The 26,690-nt window shown below is 37.0% G+C and overlaps 2 protein-coding genes across 3 annotated transcripts; one reads left to right on the forward strand and one right to left on the reverse strand.

Annotated features, from left to right (window-relative positions):
• Positions 1-596: 596 nt before the first annotated feature.
• On the reverse strand, positions 597-3,169 carry LOC131015130 (uncharacterized). Its single transcript, XM_057943384.1, has 4 exons — positions 3,042-3,169; positions 1,636-2,162; positions 1,284-1,509; positions 597-1,195 (listed from the first exon to the last, which is right to left on the reverse strand). The coding sequence occupies exons 2-4, from the start codon at positions 2,158-2,160 to the stop codon at positions 726-728; spliced, it is 1,221 nt and encodes a 406-aa protein (XP_057799367.1). The 5' UTR covers positions 2,161-2,162; positions 3,042-3,169; the 3' UTR covers positions 597-725.
• Positions 3,170-3,454: 285 nt separating this feature from the next.
• Positions 3,455-14,110, forward strand: LOC131015131 (cleavage stimulation factor subunit 77). Of its 2 annotated transcripts, XM_057943386.1 has the most exons (23): positions 3,455-3,900; positions 4,002-4,060; positions 4,183-4,245; positions 4,948-5,057; positions 5,252-5,352; positions 6,042-6,103; positions 6,196-6,336; positions 6,719-6,847; positions 7,226-7,272; positions 7,610-7,673; positions 8,327-8,447; positions 8,630-8,688; positions 8,777-8,845; positions 9,120-9,260; positions 9,557-9,621; positions 10,034-10,130; positions 10,530-10,589; positions 10,836-10,988; positions 11,098-11,164; positions 11,241-11,342; positions 12,044-12,187; positions 13,085-13,273; positions 13,711-14,110. In XM_057943386.1, the coding sequence occupies exons 1-23, from the start codon at positions 3,858-3,860 to the stop codon at positions 13,914-13,916; spliced, it is 2,292 nt and encodes a 763-aa protein (XP_057799369.1). In that variant the 5' UTR covers positions 3,455-3,857; the 3' UTR covers positions 13,917-14,110. The 2 variants fall into 2 exon arrangements, with proteins under 2 accessions (XP_057799369.1, XP_057799370.1); XM_057943387.1 differs by lacking the exons at positions 3,455-3,900; positions 4,002-4,060; positions 4,183-4,245; positions 6,042-6,103 and having other exon boundaries at positions 5,036-5,057.
• The last annotated feature ends 12,580 nt before the right edge of the window (positions 14,111-26,690 follow it).

A 26,690-nucleotide genomic window follows, 5' to 3' on the forward strand; every position in this document is an offset into this window, starting at 1 on the left:
CAGAGAATACATTAGTTGATATAATTCTTGGTGGAATACTATCCGAAGCTGAAACAAGCAAAATATAACTAACCACAATTTTTAATTTTTACAAAATATGACAGAGAATACATTAGCATAGATAATTATTCCATTCTTGAATAATTAGAAAAGTTTGCCGACGATGGCACCGAGAAGCACCAACGCAACCGCAATGAAGCCAATTGCTATGTGAATTTCGATCATACGCCATGGTGGAACAGAAGACGTGGCCCCCAAGTTCATAACCATCGGCATCGGAGGCTGGTTTAACGGAGCAATTGGAGTCTGGTTCAACGAAGCAGCTTGCTGGTGTACTTCATCGTTCCATATAAAAGATTTCTTGTGATTTTGGTTTGCCGGGCACTTATAAAAGTAACGGCCGGGATTGGCAGTATGTACGCCAGCCCGACGAAGCACCATCTTTCCACGTCCACAAACGCAAAATGGTGTCGCAGCGTTGTCCTCGTTGACATTATCCTTTCCTGCATATCACATAATATCCATGGTAATGTCAAGTCCATCAAAAATATATTCATGGATAATTTAACATATAAACAACAACCGAAATAGTCACATAATACAAGGCATCACATTACTTAGGAATTACACAAAAGAAGGCAATACACAATATTCAATTCGGTTGGCAGACAAATTCCAAGTTATTTCGAAAACAACTAAACATATAAAATACAAAATACATAATTCTACATATGATCAACATTTGCAATATATTGGTGCCACATGGCAGTGGCCAATGCATCCCTTGCCGCAGTCCATTCCGGCGAGCTCTCAACCCCGTCGATGTACTCTTCGTGCTCAGTTTCAGGGACAACATTGTCTTGGAATAGATTGTCAAACTCCTGTTCTATAGGATCCACTGCCATCTCGCTCCGGATAAAGTTATTAATAATGAAGCATGCCATTATTATTCTATTTTGTGTCTTCACGGGGTAGTATGATGTACTCCGGAGAATCCCCCACCTCATTCTCATGATTCCAAATGCTCGCTCGATTATGTTACGTGCTTTCGCATGCCTAAGGTTGAACAATTCCCGAGCGTTTTGTGGTCGTGCGCACATAGGTCCCCACTCCTTTAAATGGTATCGTACACCCTTATACGGTGCCAAAAAACCCTCACAGTTCGCGTAGCCGTTATCACACAAGTAATAATTTCCTAACATAATAGAAAGACAAATTCATTTAACTATCAAACATTTTAGAAATCATAATTAAATGAGCTACTAAATAATAAATTGAATTACCCTTTGGCACCCTCAATCCATGTGGTCTAATGAGTGCATCTCGCAAAACCCTAGAATCAGCCGTCGAGCCCTCCCACCCAGGCAAGACATAAACAAACTTCAAATATCGATCGCACACGGCAAGGGTATTAGTGGATATATGGCCCTTTCGTGTCCTGTACCTTGGTTTATCTTTATTGGGCACCATGACGTCAATGTACGTGCCATCTAATGCCCCTAAGCAACCCTAACAACATAGTGAAATGATTACTCAATAAAATTATATAAAAACATGACCCAACAGAGCTGTTTAGTAGCAATACAGGGTCTGTTTTATAAAGTTAATTAACACCAAAACACAAATAACCTATACCTGAAACCATCTCCACCTAGAGTCAACGCAGTCTTCTTCAACAGGTTTCGGTTTGACAAACAACAGCAAATGCAGTGACAAAATGGCCTTTAACACAATATGGACGTAGTTCGATATGGTTTGTCCAGACCGCATGAAATCAAATCTTACTATCCTGTTTTTTTTATGATGTGCTAACACTGACAAAAACATGGCCACCTGCTCTTCTACACTTACGTGCCTTCGGTCACTTAGCCCTCCCAATTGTCTTAATAATTGACATAACCGACCGAATGTGTTTCTATCCATACGAAGGTTCACAATGCAATCAACATTATTGACATATACCAGCCTATTCATATGCCTAACTTGTTCTGGTATACGAGCTATCATGCTATATGGCTCAGCCAATGAATTCCGTTTCCTCTTTCGGGACCTAATCTTGATCATGTGATCAACCACAACTAGAAGTTGCAATAATAGCTGAAGCAAAATTTCCTCTAACATAGCATACACATATGCATTCACCCGGCATGGAGAAGACATTTCTAGAAACCACAAATTGACAATTAAGATCAGCCATCACCAACTGAAAATATTAGCTACAATGGTTCTATTAACAGAGGAATGTTATAATTTATTAGCCAATTAACAACAAACAATCAAGTAAAGGAGCAGTGTATTTACTAGTAAAATCCAACATATTTCACAATCAAATCCAACATATTTCAACCTGTATAATATCACAAGCAAATCCAAGAAAAGTATGCTATCAACATTTTTCACAAGCAATTAAGAGAATCCAACATATAATCCAACATATTTCACAAGTAAATCCAACATATTTCAACATGTATAATATCACAAGCAAATCCAAGAAAAATATGCTATCAACAGTTTCCACAAGCAATTAAGAGAATCCAACATATTTCACAAGCAATTGGAACCAGTATAATAACATTAATGAACAAGCGCACTACCATCAACAAGCAAAATGAGACAACCAATTAAAATATCATTTCGGATTCACAAGGCAACAACTATTATGATATTCACTAAAATCTGGTGTGAAGAAAGTATTATCATCTTCTTGATAATTAGCAATTTATCTCACAAAGTTGTCCAACAAAAGAAAAAACAAAAAGTGAATAAATCATCTATTCCGTTCTCCAATAAACATTTGTAGAATAGAGTATGAAACCATAAAAATTTTCAATTCGTGTAAAATCGGAGAAATGCGTAAAAAACCCTAGAAGTTTTTCGCATCTGTAAAAAATTTCAATTCGTGTAAAATCGGAGAAATATGTAAAAAACCCTACAAGTTTTCGTATCTGTAAAGATGATTCATTTACACAAATCTACAGATCTCAATTCGTGGGATGCAAACCAAGGAAATTGCACGACCTGATACATATGAGAATTTATACCTGGTGTAAGCACGCGAACGTCGATTGGCTGTTCCTCAATAGCCGACGAGGAGAATTGACAAGGAAGACGCGGATGAAATGAGAATTTAGAAGCATTTGAATTTGAATAAGGGCAAAAATGGTATTGAAAGAAATAGCATTGAGCACTGTAGAAATCCTTGAAATGGAGCGAAGGGGGGAGCTCATTTTCAGAATAAGTAAAATAGGGCCGGGCTTTAGTTCACAAGCGGGCCTTGCTGCATGTGTTAAGAGGCTACCAAACATTTAAAATGATCAAGTAAAATTAGCAATAAGGACTCTACGAGTCCACCAAACAGGCGCTAGAGTTGAAAATGAGGCGACGCTTGAAACCAATACACCACAGTACGACTTTAGTTATTATATCTCAAAACTAATATACATACGTTCAAAACGGGTCAAATCAGATCTATACTCTTTATGCCCGTTTTGATCATTCTATTTCATCGATCGGTTTCCAAAATTAATTTCCTTAATTTTGGCTTACCTTGTGTTATTAGATTTGGGTCGGTGCGATCCTGCCTCAGTTGCCAAAACGGGTTAGCGAGTTGGGTCAATCTTGTGATTTACCAAAACCCGGATCACCACCGGAACTTTCTTCCACCACCCACCATAACCACGACCGCCATCGCTTTTCTTTTGGGTCTCGCTGCACTGGGATTCCTTGTCCTAGTCCCAGGAAAATTAATTTATACTTCCACTGCAACTTTTACCTATCCAACCCCGAATCGGAATAATGGGTTAACAATTAATTAGGGTTTTGGAATTGTAGTGTTTGATCGTCATCATTTGGGGCTTATGGCCAGCGAGGCAGCTCAACCGAACTCGCTTTCTCTTTATGGTACCTTTTCTTTTGCTGTGTCTCTTCTCTAAGTACTTATCCCAAAATTTATGTTTTTGTGTATTGTAATTTTAAAAAAATTTGCTTTCTTGATACCCAAGATGGGAATGCAGATAAGTTTAACGTCGAAGCAGCTGAAAAGCTTGCCAATGAGGCACTGGTACTCCTAATTTTCTTGAATTATCATCTTTGTTTTCGTGTGTGTGTGTACCTGTTTTCATCCTTTGGATTCATAGGACTCTCTGCGTGGACTATTTATGCATACATAACTTGTTTATGCAGCGGTTGCCAATATCAGATGCAGTGCCCCTATACGAGCATCTTCTGGCCACTTTCCCCACTTCGGTAAACCAATGTTTTGGGACTTGAACTCTAAACGCAGTTTGTTTATTTTCCTTTTATCAAATGTGTTGGCGTTTCTTCCTTAGGATAGGCATACTATATTACCACGATTAGGTCAAGTCGTTATTTTTTGCAGGGATCTGATTGTCTGTAGATGCTATAACCGGAATGTTTGCATGCTTGACTATATTATGTTGAATAAGTATATAAATTTGAAGCGGTTCAGATGGCTTGCATTTGACAGTATGCACTTTAGTTTAGCATGCCATATGCTAATCACTTTTTGTATGTGAAGAAGTTTATAAGGCCTCGAGAACTCCTTTAGCTTTCCAGAGAAGAATTTTTCATAGAAGGAGATCTAAAACTAGCCATGGTGGTGCGATTGTTGTTACTGGTTGTGATGAGCCTAAAAATCGTTGTATTGTGTCATTTTCTATTATCTTAACTTTTTGTTACTTTAGATCAAGTTTCATTTAATTGTTGACTTAATAATTCTAGGTTTGGGTGCCTATTTATCATATCATATTAAGGTCAGTTCTAAGTAGTCCTTTACTTACTCACATATGTTTCCTCCCTCCACTTTGAACTCAGTGTCATTGATAACTATTGTTGTTCTGATTGTTCAATTCCCATAACTCTGGTCATATGATCATTTTGTTCACTATCAGTACTGATCTTCATTGCTTATTTAAATTCCTCTTTTAGGCAAAATACTGGAAGCAATATGTTGAAGCTCTCATGGCTGGAAACAATGATGAAGCAACAAAACAAGTTTTTAGCCGTTGTCTTTTGAATTGCTTGCAAGTTCCTCTTTGGTATATTTTCTACAATTTGCTGAAGTCTTTTGTTTTCAGTTTTGTGTTTGATGTAGTGGTTTACTATCTTGTGTTATACTGTAGATTTTAATGCTCATATTATCTCTTCCATATGTCTGCCCACGTTGCAATTCCACCCTTTCACATGCTTTAGTCATGTTGAACCTCACCGTGCTTCGACAATTTCTATGCAGGCGCTGCTACATTCGCTTCATAAGGAAAGTTAATGATAAGAAGGGAATTGAGGGTCAAGAAGAGACTAAGAAAGCTTTTGAATTCATGCTTAACTATGTTGGTGAGCTACAAATCTAGTAGTCCTCCTGGAGTGCTAATCTTTTTCGTCATCTCATGCGTGCATTTGTGCAATCATTTTGTCTCTACCTCCACCTGTATTCTGCTATGATTCTAATTAAGTGTTTGATAAAATCTTTGGGTATGTGAATATAATTGACGAAGATGTGCAGTTTTGATATGACCTAATCCTAATGACTCATTGGTCTGTGGTAATCACGATTTTAGAGATATTTCAGCTTCTCTCTGTCTCTCTCTGTATATGTGCACGGTACACACACACAAACATCTATAGCATAAACAAATAGGTCTCGTACGACAAGCTGAATGAAGGTTTATCCTCCATATTAACAAGTCCTTTTCACCACTGAGTCTTGTCTATTTGATTTTTTATTCAAAATGTGACTCAGATCCCTTTCAATTTTTACTAAATGGTCTGATGGCAATGATAAAAATTTTAATTGACTGCTTTAGTTCTAGACTTCTCGTAATTATTAAAAGCCTTTTGGCCCTTAACCTATTCAAATTGTACTCAATTGCTAAATTATGTCATTTAAATTGAATTTTATTTATTTTCTGCTGCGGCATTTCTGTAACCTTCACTTTTTGCTTTAAGTCGTAATTGGTTCTGAAGCTTGTTGAATTATGAGTAGTTCCAATAGTTGCCTAAATGTAAGAATTTCATGCTGGCAGGAGCTGATATCGCATCTGGCCCTGTGTGGATGGAGTATATTGCATATTTAAAATCATTACCGGTGGGTTATACTACGTGACTGCTCACTGTTGTGACAATCAACCTTTCTAACCTTCTCCTTTCGATTTTCCTTATAAAAAAACAATGGAACAGGCACAAACAACTTTAGAAGAATCGCAGCGGATGACTACCATACGTAAAATATATCAGAGGGCTATTGTTATGCCTACTCACCATGTTGAACAACTTTGGAGAGACTATGAGAATTTTGAGAATTCAGTGAGCCGTGCACTGGTAGAACTTCGCTTCTGATATCTTTTTGACTGTTTAGAGTTTGTGTTTTCTGATCGTGCAGTGCATTTTTAAAAATTTATTGGTGGGAAAAGAGTTTGTGATAACATTCTATCCTTCATAGGATTCTTAGATGCGCATTTTTAAAAATTTATTGGTGGGAAAAGAGTTTGTGATAACATTCTATCCTTCATAGGATTCTTAGATGCGGCTGACTACTAGAAAAACCTCTAACTATGAGTCTAAGGTCTTCATTGGTTGTCCTTAGTTTGTTCAGTAGAAATATAATCTGTTATCTTTGCGATGATATCTGATAGTATTGCTACATTTAATTATCTGAGCTATGGGTATTGACTTCCGAGCTGACCATTGAAGTATGTTGTAGGCAAAAGGGTTGGTGACTGAATATCAGCCAAAATATAACAGTGCAAGGGCTGTTTACCGTGAACGTAAGAAGTATGTTGATGAAATTGACTGGAATATGCTAACTGTTCCTCCTTCTGGTACTCCTAAGGTATTCTTTTACTCATTTAGATGGAAGCGGAGTATTCTTATTCGAAATTTGTTTATGGTTTCACCTTCTTCTTAATTACTGGTTTTAACTGAGAACTTGCCTGAAGAAATTGCACAAGCACTGCTTAGATTGCATGTACACGCAAGAAACAATAAGTACTAAATGTTTTTTAGGAGTACTCTCTGAATTGGACATATTTATTTGGTGTTAGATTAGATTGAATCACTAGACTCTCTACTTTTGGTTTCTTGTTTGAAATTCAGATAGGGGATGAATGAATCCGATAGGATATTGTCTTTACTTCATTTAACAAAACAGTTAGATGGCATCATTTTCTTGCATTACTGTCTGTATAATAGTATGTGGTGTATTTTACAGGAGGAAATGCAATGGGTGGCCTGGAAAAAGTTATTAAGTTTTGAGAAGTAGGTATCCCCATCACTGTTATGTTTCTCTTACAAGTAAAAGTATCACAGAACATCTGTTACTACATTATTGACACAATAAATTACGATGGATATAACTTTAAGGAGAAAGAATTTTCTTATTCATCCCAATTTCATCATTGGCCCAATAAATTAGGCCTGTTTGTATTGTTTTAGATAGTTTTTTTTTTTTTTCTTTCTTTCTGTAAGTTCATAAAAATAATCAAGAATGTACTTATCAATCCTTAGGTTTTCCAGATTCCTTTCGTGGTATTGTTATGTTTGTTTTATTTCTAAAAAATGGATTACTTAGGTAACAACTATGTTTTCTTTACAGAGGTAATCCACAGAGAATTGACAATGCGTCAGCAAATAAAAGAATAACATTTGCTTATGAGCAGGTACTGAGATCACTATTATTTGATGAATTTCACTTTTGAATTTGTGTTTAGTTTCTTGTTTGTCGATGTTCCACATTTCCATACTACTCAAAGTTGGTCCTTCTACATCTATTTGTATGTTACTTAAACTTGAACCTCAAAGCAACAGCATATCTCCGGCCAATCAACTTAATCCACTAGCCTCCTATCAACGCATGCATGCTCAATTTGTATGGATTTTTTTTTGTATCAATTTGCTAACACTAAAGAGTCTGTGGATGAAATTGCTAAAATTAGAAGTTATGGACTGAATTGCAAATTCGCCAGAGTTCGCGATTATTTATTACTTGGAGAGGGAATCCAGGCCTCTCTTAATTGTCAGCGTTACCTGTAAAAAAATGTTTAATTGCTTGCAGTTAAATTTTATACATGTTCTCTTGTTGCTGTTTATTTAATTTTGCTGGGATTTGCAACCTTCGAATTAGTTTCGCATCAACCATGTTTGGAGCTTTAGTTTCCATTATCTGCATGAACCATTATAATGGTGGCTTTGATGTTTAGTTTTTTTGTCTTACCTTTTATTTTCGGTGCAGCCATTAAGTTTATAACTGATAACTGATATGGTAAAAGTAGATATCAAGGAGAAAGTGCTCACATGTTTGTTTTGGTGCTAGTGCCTCATGTACTTGTATCATTACCCTGATATATGGTACGATTATGCCATGTGGCATGCCATAAATGGTTCACAAGACTCAGCAATTAAAGTTTTTCAACGTGCATTGAAGGCTCTTCCTGGTATTTATCCATCAGCTGATAGATTATGTGATCTATATCTAGTTCTTTTCTCTTTTTTTTTTTTTTTTTGGTATAGCTGTCTTCTCTTTCTAAACTATAGTATCTTCTTCCCTATCTGATCCCATCACACACTGACTTTTTACTCTTGAGTTTTCTAAATAAATTCCTTACATTTGTTTTAGATTCAGAAATGCTAAAGTATGCCTATGCTGAGCTAGAGGAGACTCGTGGAGCAGCTCAGGTTTTATTGTTATTTGAGATTGTTTATTTGAGACACTAAGATTAATCATCTAATAGCTTATCTAATCCCTATGCTTTCTTTTGCCCAGGCTGCAAAAAAAGTGTATGAAAGTCTTCTAGGGGATGGCGTGAATGCAACAGCGTTATCACACATCCAGGTATAAAGTTTTGTTTTGCCTATGTTTGCAGTACAAAAGTTGTTCAGAAATCAGATGAGAAAGCTCACATTATTTGAAATTGCTGAAGAATAATCTAATAATATCAGAAACTTAACTAATAGATGGATATCGGATATCTTGTGAATTTTGAATTGACAAGGATGTTGTGTGTATATAATATTGTGTGGTATTATTTAATTGTTAGTTTATCTAAAAACTGCAACTAATCGTGTTGATAGGATTTGTAAATTGTTTATGCTGTTCTACTCTGCAGTTTATACGATTCATAAGGAGGACTGAAGGAGTTGAAGCTGCTCGCAAATACTTTCTGGATGCCCGTAAATCTCCAAACTGCACCTACCATGTTTACGTTGCATATGCAATGATGGCGTTCTGTCTAGATAAAGATGCAAAGGTGATTTAGCTTCTACATTTTTCTGCTATTGATATAGTAATGCTGGAGATAAACAGAGGATTATTTTCTCTGTTTAAGGGTGCGACTTGATTGGAGATAAACAAGACGTGATGACGGTCTAGTTTGCTGTAACGAAAAAAGAAATGATACAAATGATATTACAGAAATTTCATTAATCCATTCAATCTATTTACTTAAAAAGAAAGTTGGGGTTTTCATTACAATTTTGTTTTTGCATGATTAAACCTGGTCTACCTTTAGTGTTGTCTACCTTTAGTGCTATGTGTTTTTTGCAGCTTGCACACAATATATTTGAAGCAGGTCTCAAACGTTTTATGCATGAACCCAGCTACATTCTTGAGTGAGTACCTCTTTCACCCCTGCCCAACACCTTTCAATCTGAAAAAATATATAAAGTCAATAATCAATATGATACTAACTGTATTTCTTCTCTTGGAGATCCTGGATATATATATATATACACAGTTGTAATTGTAATTTGTACTAGTTGTGGTGGTAATTCTAGCACGATACTGTGGCTGCTTTTGAAAAATAGGTAGAGCAATTACAACATAAGTAACCCATTTCTGCATGGTACTTTTGAAAAAGTGGCACAAGTAATGTTGCCTCCACTTGTTTTTTAAATTGTTGTAAGGTTCCAACTGCATATTGACCATTTTCCCACTCCTTGCTGTTTGTGAGGATTTTCATGCAATTTGGAGTAATGTTACGAAACACTACTTACATGACATGAACTTTTATTTACAATGCAGATATGCCGATTTCTTGTGCCGCTTGAATGACGATAGAAATATTCGTGCTTTGTTTGAGCGTGCTTTGAGCTCACTTCCACCCGATGAATCTGTTGAGGTGCACTGAAATCTATTATTATTGCTCTGATTGCTATATTATGCTGTTGTTTGTGTAGATCGATGTTATAGGTTAAATATAGTAAGTTTTTTCTTCTTTTTTAGTTTTCTATCTTGTCAAACTTGTGAAAATTGAAGATCTTTGGGTGAGTTTCTGAACCAAATAAAAAGGTATTACTATATATTAGGAGGCTATAAAAATCTTCAAAATACTGTAACCTATGATGCTGTACCTGTCAATCAGATGTGATGAGTATTTATGTCTTCTTCATTATGTTTTCACTTTTTGGTTTTGCAGACTTTACATTGTTGTCTTCGAAAGGCTGACTTTCAGTGCAAAATATCGGGTTGCAACTGTTCCACTTTTAAATTGTAAAGTTATTTATTTACTTCACTGTAGGTTTGGAAAAGATTCACCCAATTCGAGCAGACGTATGGAGATCTTACCAGCATGTTAAAGGTAGATTTGTCAAGATTCATTCTTGTGTGTGGTTGACTATCAGTTGTTGCTTTCATGGATTCTTGCAGTTTGGCATCACAGGATGCTATGTGAACTCAAAAAATAATTGAGTTTAGTACTGACTTTGAACATTTTTGACCAATCTTTTGGAAGTAATGCTATAGTTTGCAGAGGGGCCATATGCGTATTATGTGGTGTCATACTTTGTATTCTATAATATATGCTCATTATGTTTCTTTGTCCTAGGTTGAGCAAAGGAGGAAAGAAGCTTTATGCCGAATGACGGAGAATGGAGAATCAATTTTAGAAAATTCTCTGCAAGATGTCATTTCACGATATAGTTTCATGGATTTGTGGCCTTGCTCAACCAAGGACTTGGATCATTTGTCTCGGCAAGAGGTACTTATTTTGGCCCTCCCTCTAACCTGAATAATGCAGTAGAATTTATAATTTTATTCTAATGTATGATGCTTGAGTGAATTCTAATTGTCATATGGTCCGCTTGTAGTGGCTCTTTAAAAATGTCAATAAGAAGATTGAAAATCCTGCTCCTGTAAATGGACCTAGCTCTGCAGGTAAAGGAGTTACTTGTACTATCTTGGGGTCATTAATCCTTTCTATTTTCAAAATCTCTTACTGTTCTAAATGCAGATCGGACCATACCGGACATTCCAATTAATTCAAATATTTCTGGCAAGATTGTTTATCCAGATGTATCAAGAATGGTGATTTATGGTCCTGGACAAAAGCCTGGTATATACATTTTATTTGTTGTTGTAGTTAAATTTAAACCATTTATAGATAGATACTTTAGGTTGGTGAAATGCATAGAAGCTACAACTGTGAGTTCCCATGAGGAAGTGAGTGAGAGTTTGATATCCTCTGGATCCCTCTGCAAAAACTTTTGAAAATCAAGTAGCTTGAAATTTATCTCTATTTGGTTATCATATGTTAAATATTCCTGCTACCTCTACAGAACAGCATTTCTTAGATGGTATCTTATCCATTCAAGAGTTCTCTTGTAATCTCTTTCCTGTTTCTATCTTCTAAACATTCTTCCCATCAATGAGAGAGCACCTGATTTTGATATATGCTGAAAGTTGTGATAGAAAATGGAATCTCTGAGTGATGATAGTTGTTTTAGGTTCTGAACAGGGATAATATGGATTTTCTGGTATATCCTCGCTCAAGTAATTCTAGAAAAGGGAGAAGTCAGATCTATCTGTGGTGGAGCCCTGCAATACTGATTTGGCTTATGTCTGACGCACTTGTGACCAGTTATGAACATGATCTATTTATAAGAAATATGTTCGCCTGATCGCTTCTATCCTTTGGAATCAAGGCCATAGTGCTGTACTTATTGATTAATTGTTACCCTAAGTGTGTTTAATTTTTGAAATTAGAATATTAGATAAGCTTCTTTGCTGTTAAGTTTCACAATATAAACCTTGCAGGGATCACTACCCCCATGGTATCAGGTGTTTCAAGCACGTTGCCAAATGGTATTAGTGGAGGAGGAGCAACTGCAATCAATGACACACTGAAATCCTTACCTCCAACATTGGCAGTCTTTGTATCAAATTTGCCAGCCGTTGAAGGTATCTATCTGAACTTTTTGTTCATATTTGTGCCCTGTTTTTCCACTGAGTCCAGAATGGATTTTGGTCACAATGTTTCAGTGTCTTGTTCCTCTCATAGATGACTTGTACGTTCATCAGGGTAATCATGAACTGTAGCATTGTTGATTTATGTATCATTTAATAGCCCTGAACATTTCCAGCTTGATGGGTCTTTTCCAGGGGTATAATCAAGCTGAATATTGAAAGCTCAAGCTTGACTCATTCATTATAGAATCGAGCTAGTGCGTAATTTACCAAACTTTTTTAAGGCTCACATGACTATTCAAGTTTAATCAAAAGCCAAATTGGGCCTTCTAAATATATATGTACATTTAAATTTTCATCATTTTAAATAAAAGATTAAATTGGTTTACCTTAATAAAATACAATTTTATTACTGGAATTCATTATTTTCTTAACGAAAAACTAGTTAACTAGTTCATCAATATATACCTTACTACTTAAAGTTAAAGAATATGAGTTTATATCAAATTAATATTTTTATATTTTCAAACTAGCTTACATAATGAGGTTTTAGCGAGCTAGCGAGCTGAGCTGCGTCAAGCTCAACTCGTTTATGTTGACATAGTCAACACTCTAGTAGCTCACAGGTAGCTTGGCTCATCTATAGTCCTAATTTCCTTGGGGTTGGGGGTGGGAAGTCGGCAAGGCTGTTCTTCGTTGGTTTTGACAATTGTGTTTGTAACTTGCAAACCTTCTATCCAAAACCTGGACGAGAACTAAAAACTGAACTAACAAAATTCTATGTAAATGAATTGGCGTGCCAGACCAGTTAAAATATTAAGTTGAGAGATTGGATATGTGAATACTGTCTCATATTGTTATGATCACCAATTTCTCTTGCTGCACTTTTAGGTCCATCTCCCGATGTTGATTTTGTAATATCCATATGTTTGCAAAGCAACATACCATCTGCTAGTGTGAAACCCAGTGCACCTCAACAGTTGCCATCTGGACCTGCTCCAAGCACCAGTGATGTATCTGGTTCGAGCAAATTAAGACAAACGAGAGACAGACAAACTGGAAAGAGGAAAGGAACAGAGAGTATGTTATTATTTCTTTCTTTACTATTTCGCTGTCGTGCTAATATATTTTATGATTCCTTTTTATGTTATATATCACTATCTTTTACATAGTTGAAACTTCATCGGACTTTTTGCCTTTTTAGCTAGTGACAGATTAGCTTAGAGTTTGAATGAAGATGATCATGTGTGTGGCTGACAATGCGCTAGATATGCATGCGATCTCTCTCATTGTTTGACGTAATCTCCTGAAATGTACTATTAGTTACTAAATTCAACTAGTACTGAAAAGTAGTATCATTTTGCCCATAAGAGTTGAGGAGGAATCAAATGTGATTAGTTGTACGTTGCTGAAATGTAGTATCATGGTTTTACTACCCATTCATGGAATTCCGGTAAAGAAAAATCTTAAAAATCTTGTGTATGGTATACTGATAAGCTATGATCGTATCTTCTTAGGGCAAGATGATGATGACACATCTACTATCCAAAGCCAACCTCTACCTAAAGATGCTTTCAAGATACGGCAACTGCAGAAAGCGCTTGCCACTAATTCGCGTGCTGGTGGGGCTAGTTCTCGGACTGGTGGTACTAGTTCGCGAACTGGTGGTTCTGCATCATACGGGAGTGGATTTTCAGGCGATTTCTCGGGAAGCTCTGGTTGATGGTTTTAAGATACAAATCAATGTTGTTTGTAAATTATTGTTAGAAGCTGTGACAGATCTGCTCATGCCCTTCTGCTTATTAGGTCTGGGTTTAGCTCAGAGCCTTGAAAGAATTGTACTTGTAGTCGTGTATATTCATTGTTCAATTAATAAAAGCTACTATTTCTCGTTTGCAATAAAAGGATTTTAATTCATGGATTCTGATGTGAAGTTTTATTTCTACAGTTTCAATTTTATAAAATTGTAATGTCTAAAGAGGTTGGTAGATGCATAATGATATAATATTTCCTCAGAAATAGAAAAAAAGGGTGTCGTTGCTTCCCCTCCATTGGAAATATGCAAGGAAGATCTAATTGCCATGGCCAAGTTACTCATAATTTCTTTTGTGGTATTCACATACTTCAATTATTTGTAGTAATTTGTGGTGTGACTTCATAATCTAATTTAATTGTTAGTTTATTTATACAAATTAGTTAATCAAGCTAAATAAAGAGTATAGAGCACCGCAAATTTTTGGGTTACATCTCTTTATGGTTATGTTCGATATGTTTTCTGTTTCTCCTTGTTGCTTCTGCTAGGCGTTGTCATTTTTGGGCAGTATCTTGTATGGGACACCAATTGATGTTTTGGTGTTGTTTTTTTTAGAAAAATAAATAAATAAACAGATCCCTAGAAGCATCTTCATCACATAAAAATCCGAGCAAATAAAATATTCAACTGTACTAAGTTTTTCAAACTTGATGAAGAGCTTAACTTATTATATATTGCATATTTCTAGAATCATTCCATTACTACATGATTAGTATCATATTCATTGTGCTATATCTTCATTTATGTCAAACTATATATAATTAAAAACCCTAGGTAGCTAGGTAGTTTGAGTTGAGTGGGATAATTTCTTGCACTTGCATTATTTCCAAGAATCACATTCACACGAGTGGTTACACATTAAACTACAAAATAGGGCAAAAAACAAAGGAATATGGGATACTCGTTTTAGGTACAAATCATGTCGAGCTTTATTCACATAAAACCTGGAGAGGATCTTATGGCTGTAACCCAAAATCAAAACAACCCCAACTTGACCCCATAAACCTAGAATTTTTGTCATAAAAAGAATTCTATTTCTAAAAGACAAATTAAAGGGGTTTGTGCATTTATATATACATATAAAATAAAATAAAGGTGGGAGTATTTAACATAAGGTCCCCTACATTGAAAAGTGAGAGAGCATATGCAACCATCATACAAATTTGGGACCCATTTTGGTCCATCATCATTAATCTATCATGATTTTATGCTCACGCCTATTTTTCCAACAATTATTGCCTTCTCACTTCCCCTTAGCCCCCAATTTCTCTTTGGGGATCATTTTCATGAGTAGTGGGGAAAATTATTTAATGATTTATCGCAAAAAGTTCGTCGTCGAGAATGTTTTTTAGATATGAAACTATTAAAAGTGTTAATATGATTGAAGCGATGAGAAATTATTATTATAAGTGGTTTGCTTTGAGGTATAAGGAAGGGATTATTGTTTTGACGTAATAAAAAATTCAGATAAATAGTAGTATTATAAATTTTTGGACAACACTTTTTTTCCATCTAAAATAGATAATTTTATACCTAAGAGAGTGTGATATAATTTTATACAATGTTATAAAGAGTGGATAAATATATTATCATTTAAATTAAAATAAAATATAAAAAGTATGATTATCATTATAAATGATAAATTTATACCTCGTTACATTTTATTAATATCATTACATTTTATTAATATCAATTTCCAGTACATTTGAATTATTGTAATGATATCCCACATAATTATCATATATCGTCTTCTAGTTTCCAGAATTTATCACTCCATTATCTTTTCCTGATATATTTGGCAATGATTTTTTTGCTGCTGTTTATTTTATTTTAATTTAATTGTCGTACTTTGATTAGTTGGGGTGTCAGATATGTAGAACTACTACTTGATTATAAATTTTTGATATATAGTTTTGCCGCTGAAAAGGCTACGAATTTTGTTGAAAAATCAAGTTTGCAAAATATTTTGTGAGAATTGACATTTGTAGCCTAAAGCACATAGTTTATGACTTTTTTAGCCACCTCTTTTAAAGGATGACTTTTCTAGCCAAAATCATCTTTAAAGACAACTGCGCCCCTAGGTCAACTGTGCACGTTAATAATCAACCGTGTACAATCAATGAAAAATGGCTTAATTATAGTGCTGATCCCCCGCTTCTCAAAATGGTATCAGAGCGGGTTTTTATAGAGGAATTATATAATTTTTAATTTATTTTATGATTAACCCATGTGAGAGGAGACTCCATTTAAAGTTTATGGATCCGGACGAGTGTCCGAGATGTGTACACTACAGGAACTCTCTCCAAAATCTGGAGATAGAAACAGGTCACTTCATAAGCGACCTCAAATGGAACAATCGAGTCCTCGTTACCAACCTACGACGAGGAAGTGATATCGAGCTAATTCGCGATATCATCGCGAGCATCCAAGGTTATCATGAGCAACTCATGAGAATGGCCGCCGCCAGAACGGCCATTGAACGAAGGAGAGACGAGGCCCATTGGTTACACGACTAATGGAACCAAAAGACAAAGCAGGAGTAGTCTATCCAGGCTACCAAAAGATCGAGCCAAGCTCTTCCGACAACGTCAACTTGCGGGAGATCCAAAAGACGGTGGAATATTATGGCGTCAAGCTGTACGATCTACCGATGGAGCTGAGCAGAATATCACTCAAACAAGAGGAAATACTTACCCTCTTGCGTGATATCCAGAAAAGAATGGAGGAGATCGAAAGGCGAAAACCATGTTCCGGAAAAATTCGGAATCAATGGTCCAAAGACCCGACGTCTACATTTCTATTCGATGCAACACCCAAAGAGTTGCAGCTGGAGGATATAATCCGAATTATGAAAGGCAAATATCATGGATAGCCTTGACAGAATCGGATTAGAAGATCTACAAGAGTTAGCAGAATCTTTTGCTAACCTCAATATGGTGGATCTAAAGATGAACCAAGGAGATGAGGTTCCCAAAACAGAGCCTCAAGAAGAATCGTCAAAAAAGGGGTCAGCTCAAGACGATGCAAGCCAGTTCCAACGAACCAGGCGACGGAGGCCTCAGATGCAGGATACTCCTGTAGGAAAGGTCACACTGGAACCAATCCATCCATACGGATTGATTCTCAACCTCGACGAAGCCAGTTTCAAAGAATGGGAGGGTCTCATCGACGAATGGGCTTCATCATTAAAAGTCGTGATTGCCACAATTGATTACGACAAAAAAGAATTTGCCAGAGTCTTCGAAGCAAGCTTAGCAGGCATGGCAAAACTATACTGGGAAGGACTTAAAGTTCCAACTAGGGAAGAAATGTTTAGTAGCACATCCTTATATGACGTCATTAAGGAGATTACTAAACAAATTAAAATCCATTTCTTGGGAATGGGTTTTTTCGAAGGATCCGCAGAGGAGAAGCGCAAGAAATATCAACAGGCACTTTACAATCTAAGATTGATGGTGCTAGAGCCCAAAGCTCTCAATGAATTTCTGCGTTTGTATACCCTATATGTCCATATGGGGGAAGTGGAAGATCAAACGGCCATGGACCTTTTCTTTCCAAAGCTTCCAAGTCCATGGAGGGAAATGCTCATCAATGAGTATGTTTCACCAGGAGGATATCCACTTGACAGTGCTTCAAGAAGGATGTCTTACGTTCACAAGAAGCTGTCCGAATGGTGTCAAAAGGCGGCGGACCAGAGGAATCTCAAAAGATTGAGAAGACTTAACAAGAAATCCCCATTGATGTGTGACAACATCGATCTTCCAACAGAGATTGGTGCTGAGTTGCTGTATCAAAAGAGGAGCCGAAAGAAACATAGGTACCAACCCTATGAAAGAAAGTCCAGAAGAAGTTCTTGGAAACCAAGAACTATGTGGACCAGACAGAAGGCACGCTCCTACAAATCAGGCCAACGGAGCGGTCCATCAAGAACCCGATTCTCAAATCAAAAGAGAATCCCGGCGAGAAAAACTTTCAGGCGCACTCAGGCCAAAGCAAATGAAAGTTTTAAGGATTGCAACTGCTGGTCGTGCGGAGCAAAAGGGCATATATCTACCAATTGCCCAGATAACGAGAAAAAGATGATAAGAAGATTCGAATCCACACCGGATATCGAAGATGCTGTCTACCTCCAGAAATTGATACCCGTGTATCAATTTGAAGATATATCCTCTGACGAGAGTATATATGAGCAAGAAGAAGTCTTTAGTTTTGAAGATTCGGAGATGACCGATGGATCAACCGGAGACGAGTCAGACTAAAGAGGAGCAAGAGGTCCACCACATCCAGAAGGAGGATCAGAATGGATTCACTAGCCATTTTCTGATTCCACAAGAAGAAGTGGTGAAAAAGCTCGTAAAGAAACTCAATAGGGAAACTGGAGAGGTACAAACATACCAAGGGTTTTCCAATGGAAGATTGAATCGAGTTTTTAATAGCTTGATTCCATCCAAAAGGAAGCATCATGTCTATTTTGGTGTCACAAACCGAGAAATGGCGCTTCCAATGGAGATTACAAGTAATCAGGTGGAGATCCAGCTGGTTCCTGCTGAAGATATTAGGCAGGATCTTAAGAAAATGAAGCCAGAAGTCGCAAGCACGATGAAATGGATTCATATTGGAGCAATTCAGTTGGTAATCAAATCATCCCTCTCCCCAGGGACAGACCAACCAATTGATGTCGCACTTTGCGACAAAAGAATCAGAGATACTAGAGCATCAGTTCTGGGAGCCTTTTCGGGCAATCTCTATGCCAAGAGGATTATAACCGAGTTCTATCCACAGATCGCTTATAATCTACAGGATTCATCCTTCAGCCGAGCCCTGACCCTCTATCAGGACTACAAAAAGAAGGAACTCATGACAGAAGGGAATAGGCCATACTCACTGACTTATCAAGTCTCGTATGCCTTATCAAATTCCCATCACACAGAATTATTTCTGGGAAAAGAGTTCATTGAAATTCCAGAAATATTCAAGGAGGTAGCCAAGGCAGTCAAACCAAACCGAGTGGAGATTCCCCAAATCGGAGAAATCAACATCGATATTGGAGACAAGACGGTGCTTAGCCATACTCAAAGTCTCAGACTTGGAGCACCGAGGCTATCATTCCAAGGAAATAGGCTAACTTCAGGGCCTATTACAAGGAGTTTCTCTCAATCATATGAGAGAATGACGATCCAGGAAACACCAGTTCCGGACATGAAAATCAAACTCAAATGTCCAGAAGGATGGAGACAAGTTTCCACAAGATTTGATACAACAAGCAGGGAAAACAAGTTTCCTTGTAGTTCGTTGTATTATTTGGCAAATCCAGGTGACAACCGATATATCGGAACTCTGGAGGTTGGAGGTTTTGAAATCCAAACCGAAGGCCAAGCCGGACAGGAAGCAGATGTCCTGATCTTAGGACGGGATTTCCTTGACAAATATAAGCCATGGTCATGGAAATCAGGAGGAATGGAGATCACAATCGGACGCCAAAGATTGATGATCCAATGACAAGTCCATTCTCGATATACATCTCTGTTGGGATGTTATACGAGAAATACAAAGCAGAATATTTTGCTGCTTATGTGGATTCAGGAGCAGGAATCTGTACAGCAAAACGAGGAGTCTTTCCAGCAGAAGTGGAAGAAGATCTACCTCGAATTGCAGGAAGGGATTTCTCCAAAAAGATTTTGCTCTTATCAAAAGGAGTAAAACAGACGGAAATACTGATCGGCGGTGCGGGACAGACACCGTGGTACAAAGTCAAGACTCCACCGATATATTTCCATGATACCGGCGCAGATATATTATTCGGAAATAATTTTCTGCAAAGCTTCAAGAGATACATACAGGACAATGAAGCCAGGAGGCTAGTGTTCACAACCAATTGTGATCACAAAATCATTGTGCAGAGGCTCAATGGAGCCTTACATCGCTCAATGCCAATCCAATTCCGCAGCAAGCGTGGTGATGATGATGGCAGACTCCGGAGACCCCAAATGAAGGATCAAAGGAGATTCGGAGAAGTTTTGCTCAAATGCAGAACTGAGGGATTCCCAAATCTCTCTGAGGAAGAAACTCAAATCCTCAAAGTATCCCTGATATCACACAAAGATATTAAGGAGGAAGAACAGGTGTCCATTGCTGATGTCAAAAGGAGAATCCAGAAGTGTTACCACGAGAATCCTTTGGCATGGTGGGACAAGAACCAGCTCAGAGCAACCTTGAAAGTCAAAACTGGAAAGGAGCATGAGTTCGTAAGGTACAAACCTATCCTGATGAACCCTCAAGATCAACAGGATATGATGAGTATAATCAAGGAACACCTTGATTTGAAGCTGATCGAAGGAGGGAGATCACCCTACAGTAGCCCTGGATTTCTGGTGAGAAATCATGGGGAGATTAAGCGAGGAAAGCCAAGATTGGTCATTAATTATAAAGGGATTAATGACATTCTTGAGTTCGATGGATATTTCATCCCAAGCAGAGAACACCTTATTAACTGCATCAGAAGTGCAAGGGTATTCTCAAAGTTCGATTGCAAATCAGGATTCTACCAGATTCGCATGGAGGAAGGAAGTAAGAAGTTCACAGCCTTCTCAACTCCTCAAGGACATTATGTCTGGAATGTCATGCCAATGGGGCTAGCCAATGCGCCTCAGATATTCCAAAGGAAGATGGATAATCTCTTCAAAGATTATTCTTCGTTTATGTTTGTTTATATTGATGACATTCTCATTGCATCAAAGAACATTCATGAACATGTCAGGCATCTGGAGATCTTTGTGGATGTTTGTCAACAAGAAGGACTTGTGCTGTCTGAAAAGAAGGCAGTCATTGCCACCCAGAAGATGGAGTTTCTGGGGATAGAAATCGATGAATCTGGAATAATTCTACAAGATCATATTGTGGAAAAAGTCCAGGGATTTCCGGAGGATCTCAAGGAGAAAAAACAGCTCCAAAGCTTTCTGGGAGTTGTCAATTTCGCAGGGATGTTCATCAAAAACCTTGCGGAGCACAGAAAGGTCTTCAGTCCACTACTGAAGAAAGATGTTCCATTCATATGGAAGGAGGAACACCGGGAGGGTATAAAGAGGTTGAAAGAGATTTGTAAAAATCTCCCGAAACTTTCAATACCACAAGACGAGGATGACTTGGTCCTCTACACCGACGCGAGTGATTTCTGGTGGGCAGCAGTGCTTACAAAGATCACCCCCTATGGAGAAGAACCTTGCAGATATTGTAGCGGTCTCTTTTCCGACGATGAAGCTGTTCGATGGCACATCAACGAAAAGGAATTCTTTGCAGTGCGAAAGGCGTTTAAAAAATGGCCGCTTTTCTTACTTGCTAAGAAATTTGTTTTGAAAGTAGATAACACTAACGTTAAAGCTTTCTTAACAAAAAAGATTGAATCTAAGCCTGAAAAATCTAGACTGCTTAGATGGCAAGCCGAATGTCAATATTATGATTATGATATTGTCGTTTTGAAATCTGATCAGAATGTTCTTGCAGATTTCCTGACAAGGGATGGAGCTCCCTGAAGTGGAGGCCATTGAGGCAATACAGGGGCAGCTTTTTGAAAGTTTAGAGCTGCTACAACAAGAGTGGCACAAGTGTGTGCTGCATACCAAACAAGCAGGAAAGATACAAGCGGCTGATGAAGCCAAAGTATCTAGCCAAATCGATGTCTGTTTCATGAAGATGTTCAATCTTCAGGAAGCAACCAACAAGCCGCTTTTGCGCGCTGTCCGTGAAAATCGGGCTAAAGCAATGCTTTCCGTACAGGGCGGATTACCTGTAGCAGGGGATTCAAGTACCCCTAGCACAAGTCCTGAGAGAATGGCTTTACAGCCGGACGCTCGAGGAAAAGATGTTGTTAAGGGGTCACACCCTGAACCAACATGTCAACCCTCCACCTCTGGGGTAAAAGAGGGAGAGATCAATCTTAGGCCAATGACTGGCCAACTTAAGGTTGATACTAATTTTGTTGATATTTCTCCCTCTTGGCAGATTTATCAAGACAGATGGGAGAAACTCATCACGAGAAAGGGCATTAATCCGGGAAATTGCCGGGTTGATGTTGCAGGAAGATACCCTAGGATTTGGACAACTCCGGGAGCCAATCCAAATCACATCAGGGAATGGTATGAGTTTGGGGCTTTGGCCTCAGTTTATACCACTGCTCCAGCCTTCAACGAAATCAAGGGTCTACCAAAATGGATCCAGAGAACGGTGTTTGAAGCCTGGGAGAACAACGAGTCCCTTAAAAGGGGAGATGTTCTGGAACTCTACTTCTTCAGTGCAGCGCCAGAACCCGTCGGAAAAGGAGTCTATGAAGCTTTTCATTTCATCAAGCTTCGGAGACCAGATACAGGAGCCTTGAACCGGATCAAAGTTCCTGATTTTCAAGTCCCAATCGCCTCAACATTTACAGAGGATCAAATCTCCACGAGACGAGCATGGGGTCTTTGGGTCTGTCTCACAGAGATGGACAAAATGAAGTCCAGGTTTAAATTCTTTCAGAGTTCAGATCTGGGAACGTTCCTGGTAAACACAATGACAGGAACAACAACCGAGTTTGCCGAAAAATCTTTCGAGAAAAAGAGGCAAACTATATGGGACAACAAGATGGCGGGGAGCAAAGAAACTCGTCGCAAATTCTGTAACATGGCTCATTCGGGCCAGTGGATCGAGAAAATCTGCGACCAATGTTCGTCGCAGAAGGAACCAGAATTCGGCAAAGGTTTCTTCCCGAAACCAGACAGAAGGAGGTTCCGGTCTGATGAACACGACAAGCATCAGACTCCAAAGGGGAGGACCCCTCGGGCACCAAAAAAGTAAGGTGGCCGACAGAGCAGAGTGAATCATATGATTCACAGCAAGGATCGCACCCACAAAAGAAACGACAAAAGTGGGTGGATGAACAGGAGGACCACTCACCAAACGTTCCAGGACAAAAGTGAGTGGAGAAAGAAAAGCAGCCGGCCCCTACCAGCATTATCACAAGACGATAAGGTAAGGGTCCAGCACCATGTGATGCCACTAACAAGTGTCGGCAATCAAGGCCGACAAAAGAAGGTGGATGTCATATTCAAGCAAGCTGGCCACGAGGATGGAATCCGAGGCCAACAACCAAGCAATTATAGAGGGGATCAAACCTCTATATAAACCCAAGTGCTGGAGAGAAGAAGACCATCCGAAAATTCACAACATTTTCACACACCACTTCCTCTCTCTAGAAATTATCTTTGTAATTTTTAATTTTTGTTTTCAAAGTTTTTCAGTTTTAATTTTAGTTTTTAAATTTTATGTACACAAGTATTGGCTACTATGAGTAGCTAAAACAAGTTTGTCTCCTCCCTTGGGGAGTTTTTATGAAATAAATTAATTATTATATAATTCCTCTATAAACACTTTGTTTTTGTCCAACTATTCCGGTTTAGTAAAAATATTTTCTTTCCATTTATCAACGGAAGTATTAGTCGTCGAGACACAGTGAAGGAGGGAAACTGATTCCTGAAGGTGACCATTCGGCGAAAGCCGGAACACAGTGAAGGGAGAAGGTTGCAACCATCACTTGCGAGTGTGTGGTTGGACGAAGGCCGAGGAGGCAAGAAGTCCGTAAAACGCGATAAAAGCTCCTGAAGGTGACCAGTCGACGAAAGGTATAACTGTTGATTTATGTTTTGAATTATTTTGAAGTTGTACGGAAGCATGTTGGGCCTGATTAAATGTTAGACTGTTAAGATCAAAATGTTTTGCTTAATGAGCTTGAATGGTATATCGGCTGGAAACTTTCCTCGTGCCCGATAGGTTACTTCGGTAAACTGGGTCTGGACTGTGAGACAACGCCACGTACCTTTAAGCAAAAATAGTTTAATAAAATTTGGTTTGCATGTACTAATTAAGCATAATTATAGACGAAGGGTTGTTTAGTCATTTGATTGGCTTTTGGTTACTAAAGTCTTACTTTAAATCTTGTGGCTATATAAGTCTCTAACTATGTGAGTTTGGCTAAATGTGTCTTTTCCTCAAATATTTTTAAGTTCAAAATTTTATTATGAATTATGCATATATAATTTTAACATCTCAATTATATATAGATGAAAGATTCATGAGACAAGTAATCACTAATCATGCACAATACACATTTCAAAGTAGTATTAAGAATTGCACTCCCTTCACCGACGTAAATATGTCATAATTTACCATTTTCATTTTCGTTCGTCTGCGAAAATATATTATAAACCCTTTTTAGAAATAATTTTACTAGCGAGTGCAAATTTTATAAGACCTTTTTTCCACTTACTGAATACACAATTAATTTTTAAAAAATTGTACCGACCTCTAGTACTTATTTTCGTAAAATGAAGGAGCTGAATTTTACTTCTCTCAACATCAAATTCATTACCAAGTGTAATGTCATAATCAATGACAAAACTTTGAAAACTATGTAATGAGTAAGTGATGATTACATGATGGCACATATGATTCCACCGACGACATGAGGTTTGGTAGCTATTATATGTGTCATAAAAATTAGTGGTATTTGATGGTGTAACTAATCACTAAATGTTACACTTTCACATGTCACTAATTTTTATGACACATATAATAGCTAACAAACCTCATGTCTCTAGTGAAAACTTTTTTTGTAATGAACGAGTAATTTACTTTTTCAATCCTAATTATTAAATGACAATTCGAAATACTAAAAAAACTGTAACAAGGGCAATAATAGAATTGAAAAATTGACATCATTTTCTCTATAACATTTAAAAATAGCACTTATTTAATGATAAGTTAATTTTTGAAGTATAGTAAACATTTTTTCTAGCCACCATTTTTTCTCGAATGGAATAAATTTGTGCCAAACTCGATTAGTATTAAGACACTGACTACTAAAATGGAAAGTTTATAAATGTTAGATACCAACGTAGACTTTCTTTTAAAGGTGGGTAATTAATAGTGTTGTTTGGGTAGGAACATTCTATTCCATAATGTGATATAGGATTATGGAAATCAAGTAAATATCCATATACTACTATCTCTCAAAAAGTCAACTATGGTGTATACCAATTAAAATTTAGTATAGTCTAACCTGCTCCAATATACATTCCGCAAATTATTTTATAGGCTCAAAATTAGACACATTATGCAGTATGAATCTGGTTGGATTATCACAATTTCGAGGGTGATGTAGATTCAGGTCCAAAATGCCAAAATAAATAAATAAGTAAATAAATAAATATCGAAAGTCATAAATTGGAATATGTACCCAACTATTATCCAATTTTAGGTCCCCTACCAAATGCATCACATGCTATCACTAGCTGGACCATTCCAATTTACTTTACCTGCCATGATATAACGTCTATTTTATTTTAGAAATTTTGATAAATAAAATTACAAATTATTTTAAATTTATAATTTTAATTTGATTTTTAAAGTGTGACAAATTAAAATACCCATCTTTTTAATCTCTACAATTTCTCCTCTTTAATTTTTTCTGACCATTGAATTAAAGTTTACGTGGATACCAATCTTTATCTAAGTTCCATAAAATTTTTGTCTAGTTCTAAAAATGAATTATACAAACAACACCAAAAAAAATTACTCCCTCCGTCCCACTGTATCTGAGACTCTTTCTATTTTGAGCGTTCCACTGTAAGTGAGACTCTTTCCTTTTTGGGTAAAAGTTTTTCTCTTCAAACACCTTTTTACTTTTTCACATACACACAAAATACACTTTTCTTAATTCCCGTGCCAAAAAAAAAGGTCCCACTTACGGAGGGAGTAATATTCAATAGAGATTGAATTTTAATACTATTCACTATCTTCAGACTCCATGCGTGCACGAATACATTAGACTTTGTTCATGCCCAACATAATACGATATCATTTACAACTCTACTATATTTGAGAAGTTTAATGAAATAGAATCTTTGGTTGACCAATTTTATAGCTTAGGTATGAACGGTTCGCAGACATTAAGTTTGGCACACAGTTCTAGTGTCCTATATTAATTATTGAAGAATAAATTAAAATCTTGTAAGTTTATTAAATAAAAATTAAATAATGCGACGAGTTTCTCACAATGATCCAAGAGATCGAGCTATATATCCACGTAATATGGATCATAGCAATGATAAATTCTCAGGTACAAAAGAGTTATGGGGATTGGGCATTTCACAAAATACTACTTCATGTTTTTTTATTCCTCTAAAAGAGATTTGTTTTCCATTTGAGACATAATTATCTATTTAGCAATTTTATTTTACGCTCCAACATTTGATAAAGAAATGTAGTAACAAAAATAGTTGGTACAAATGATAGGAGAATTGTACGTTACACTTCTACATCACATAACTTTTTTTTTTTTGGAGAACCAACAACACATAATCTATAAATTATACATCTAATTTTCTCTTAAAAATACTTTTTGACAAGTAGCAATTCGTGAACCCAAATTACTTATTAATATTAATTGTAATCCAAAGCCAGTATGTTTCTTGAGAGAATTAAGTGGTTCAAGAAATCAAATTACATTCTTTTTATTTATCTCTAAATCATTAAAATGAAAAGATTCCCGACATAAGCTTAACTAGGAGTATAACTTACAAATGGACATAATATAAGATATGATTGTATACTGTTAAAAAAAATCAAAGATAAGTAGCATGCGATTTTCAATCA

Source organism: Salvia miltiorrhiza, chromosome 3 (assembly GCF_028751815.1).
Source record: "Salvia miltiorrhiza cultivar Shanhuang (shh) chromosome 3, IMPLAD_Smil_shh, whole genome shotgun sequence".
NCBI lineage: Eukaryota > Viridiplantae > Streptophyta > Magnoliopsida > Lamiales > Lamiaceae > Salvia > Salvia miltiorrhiza.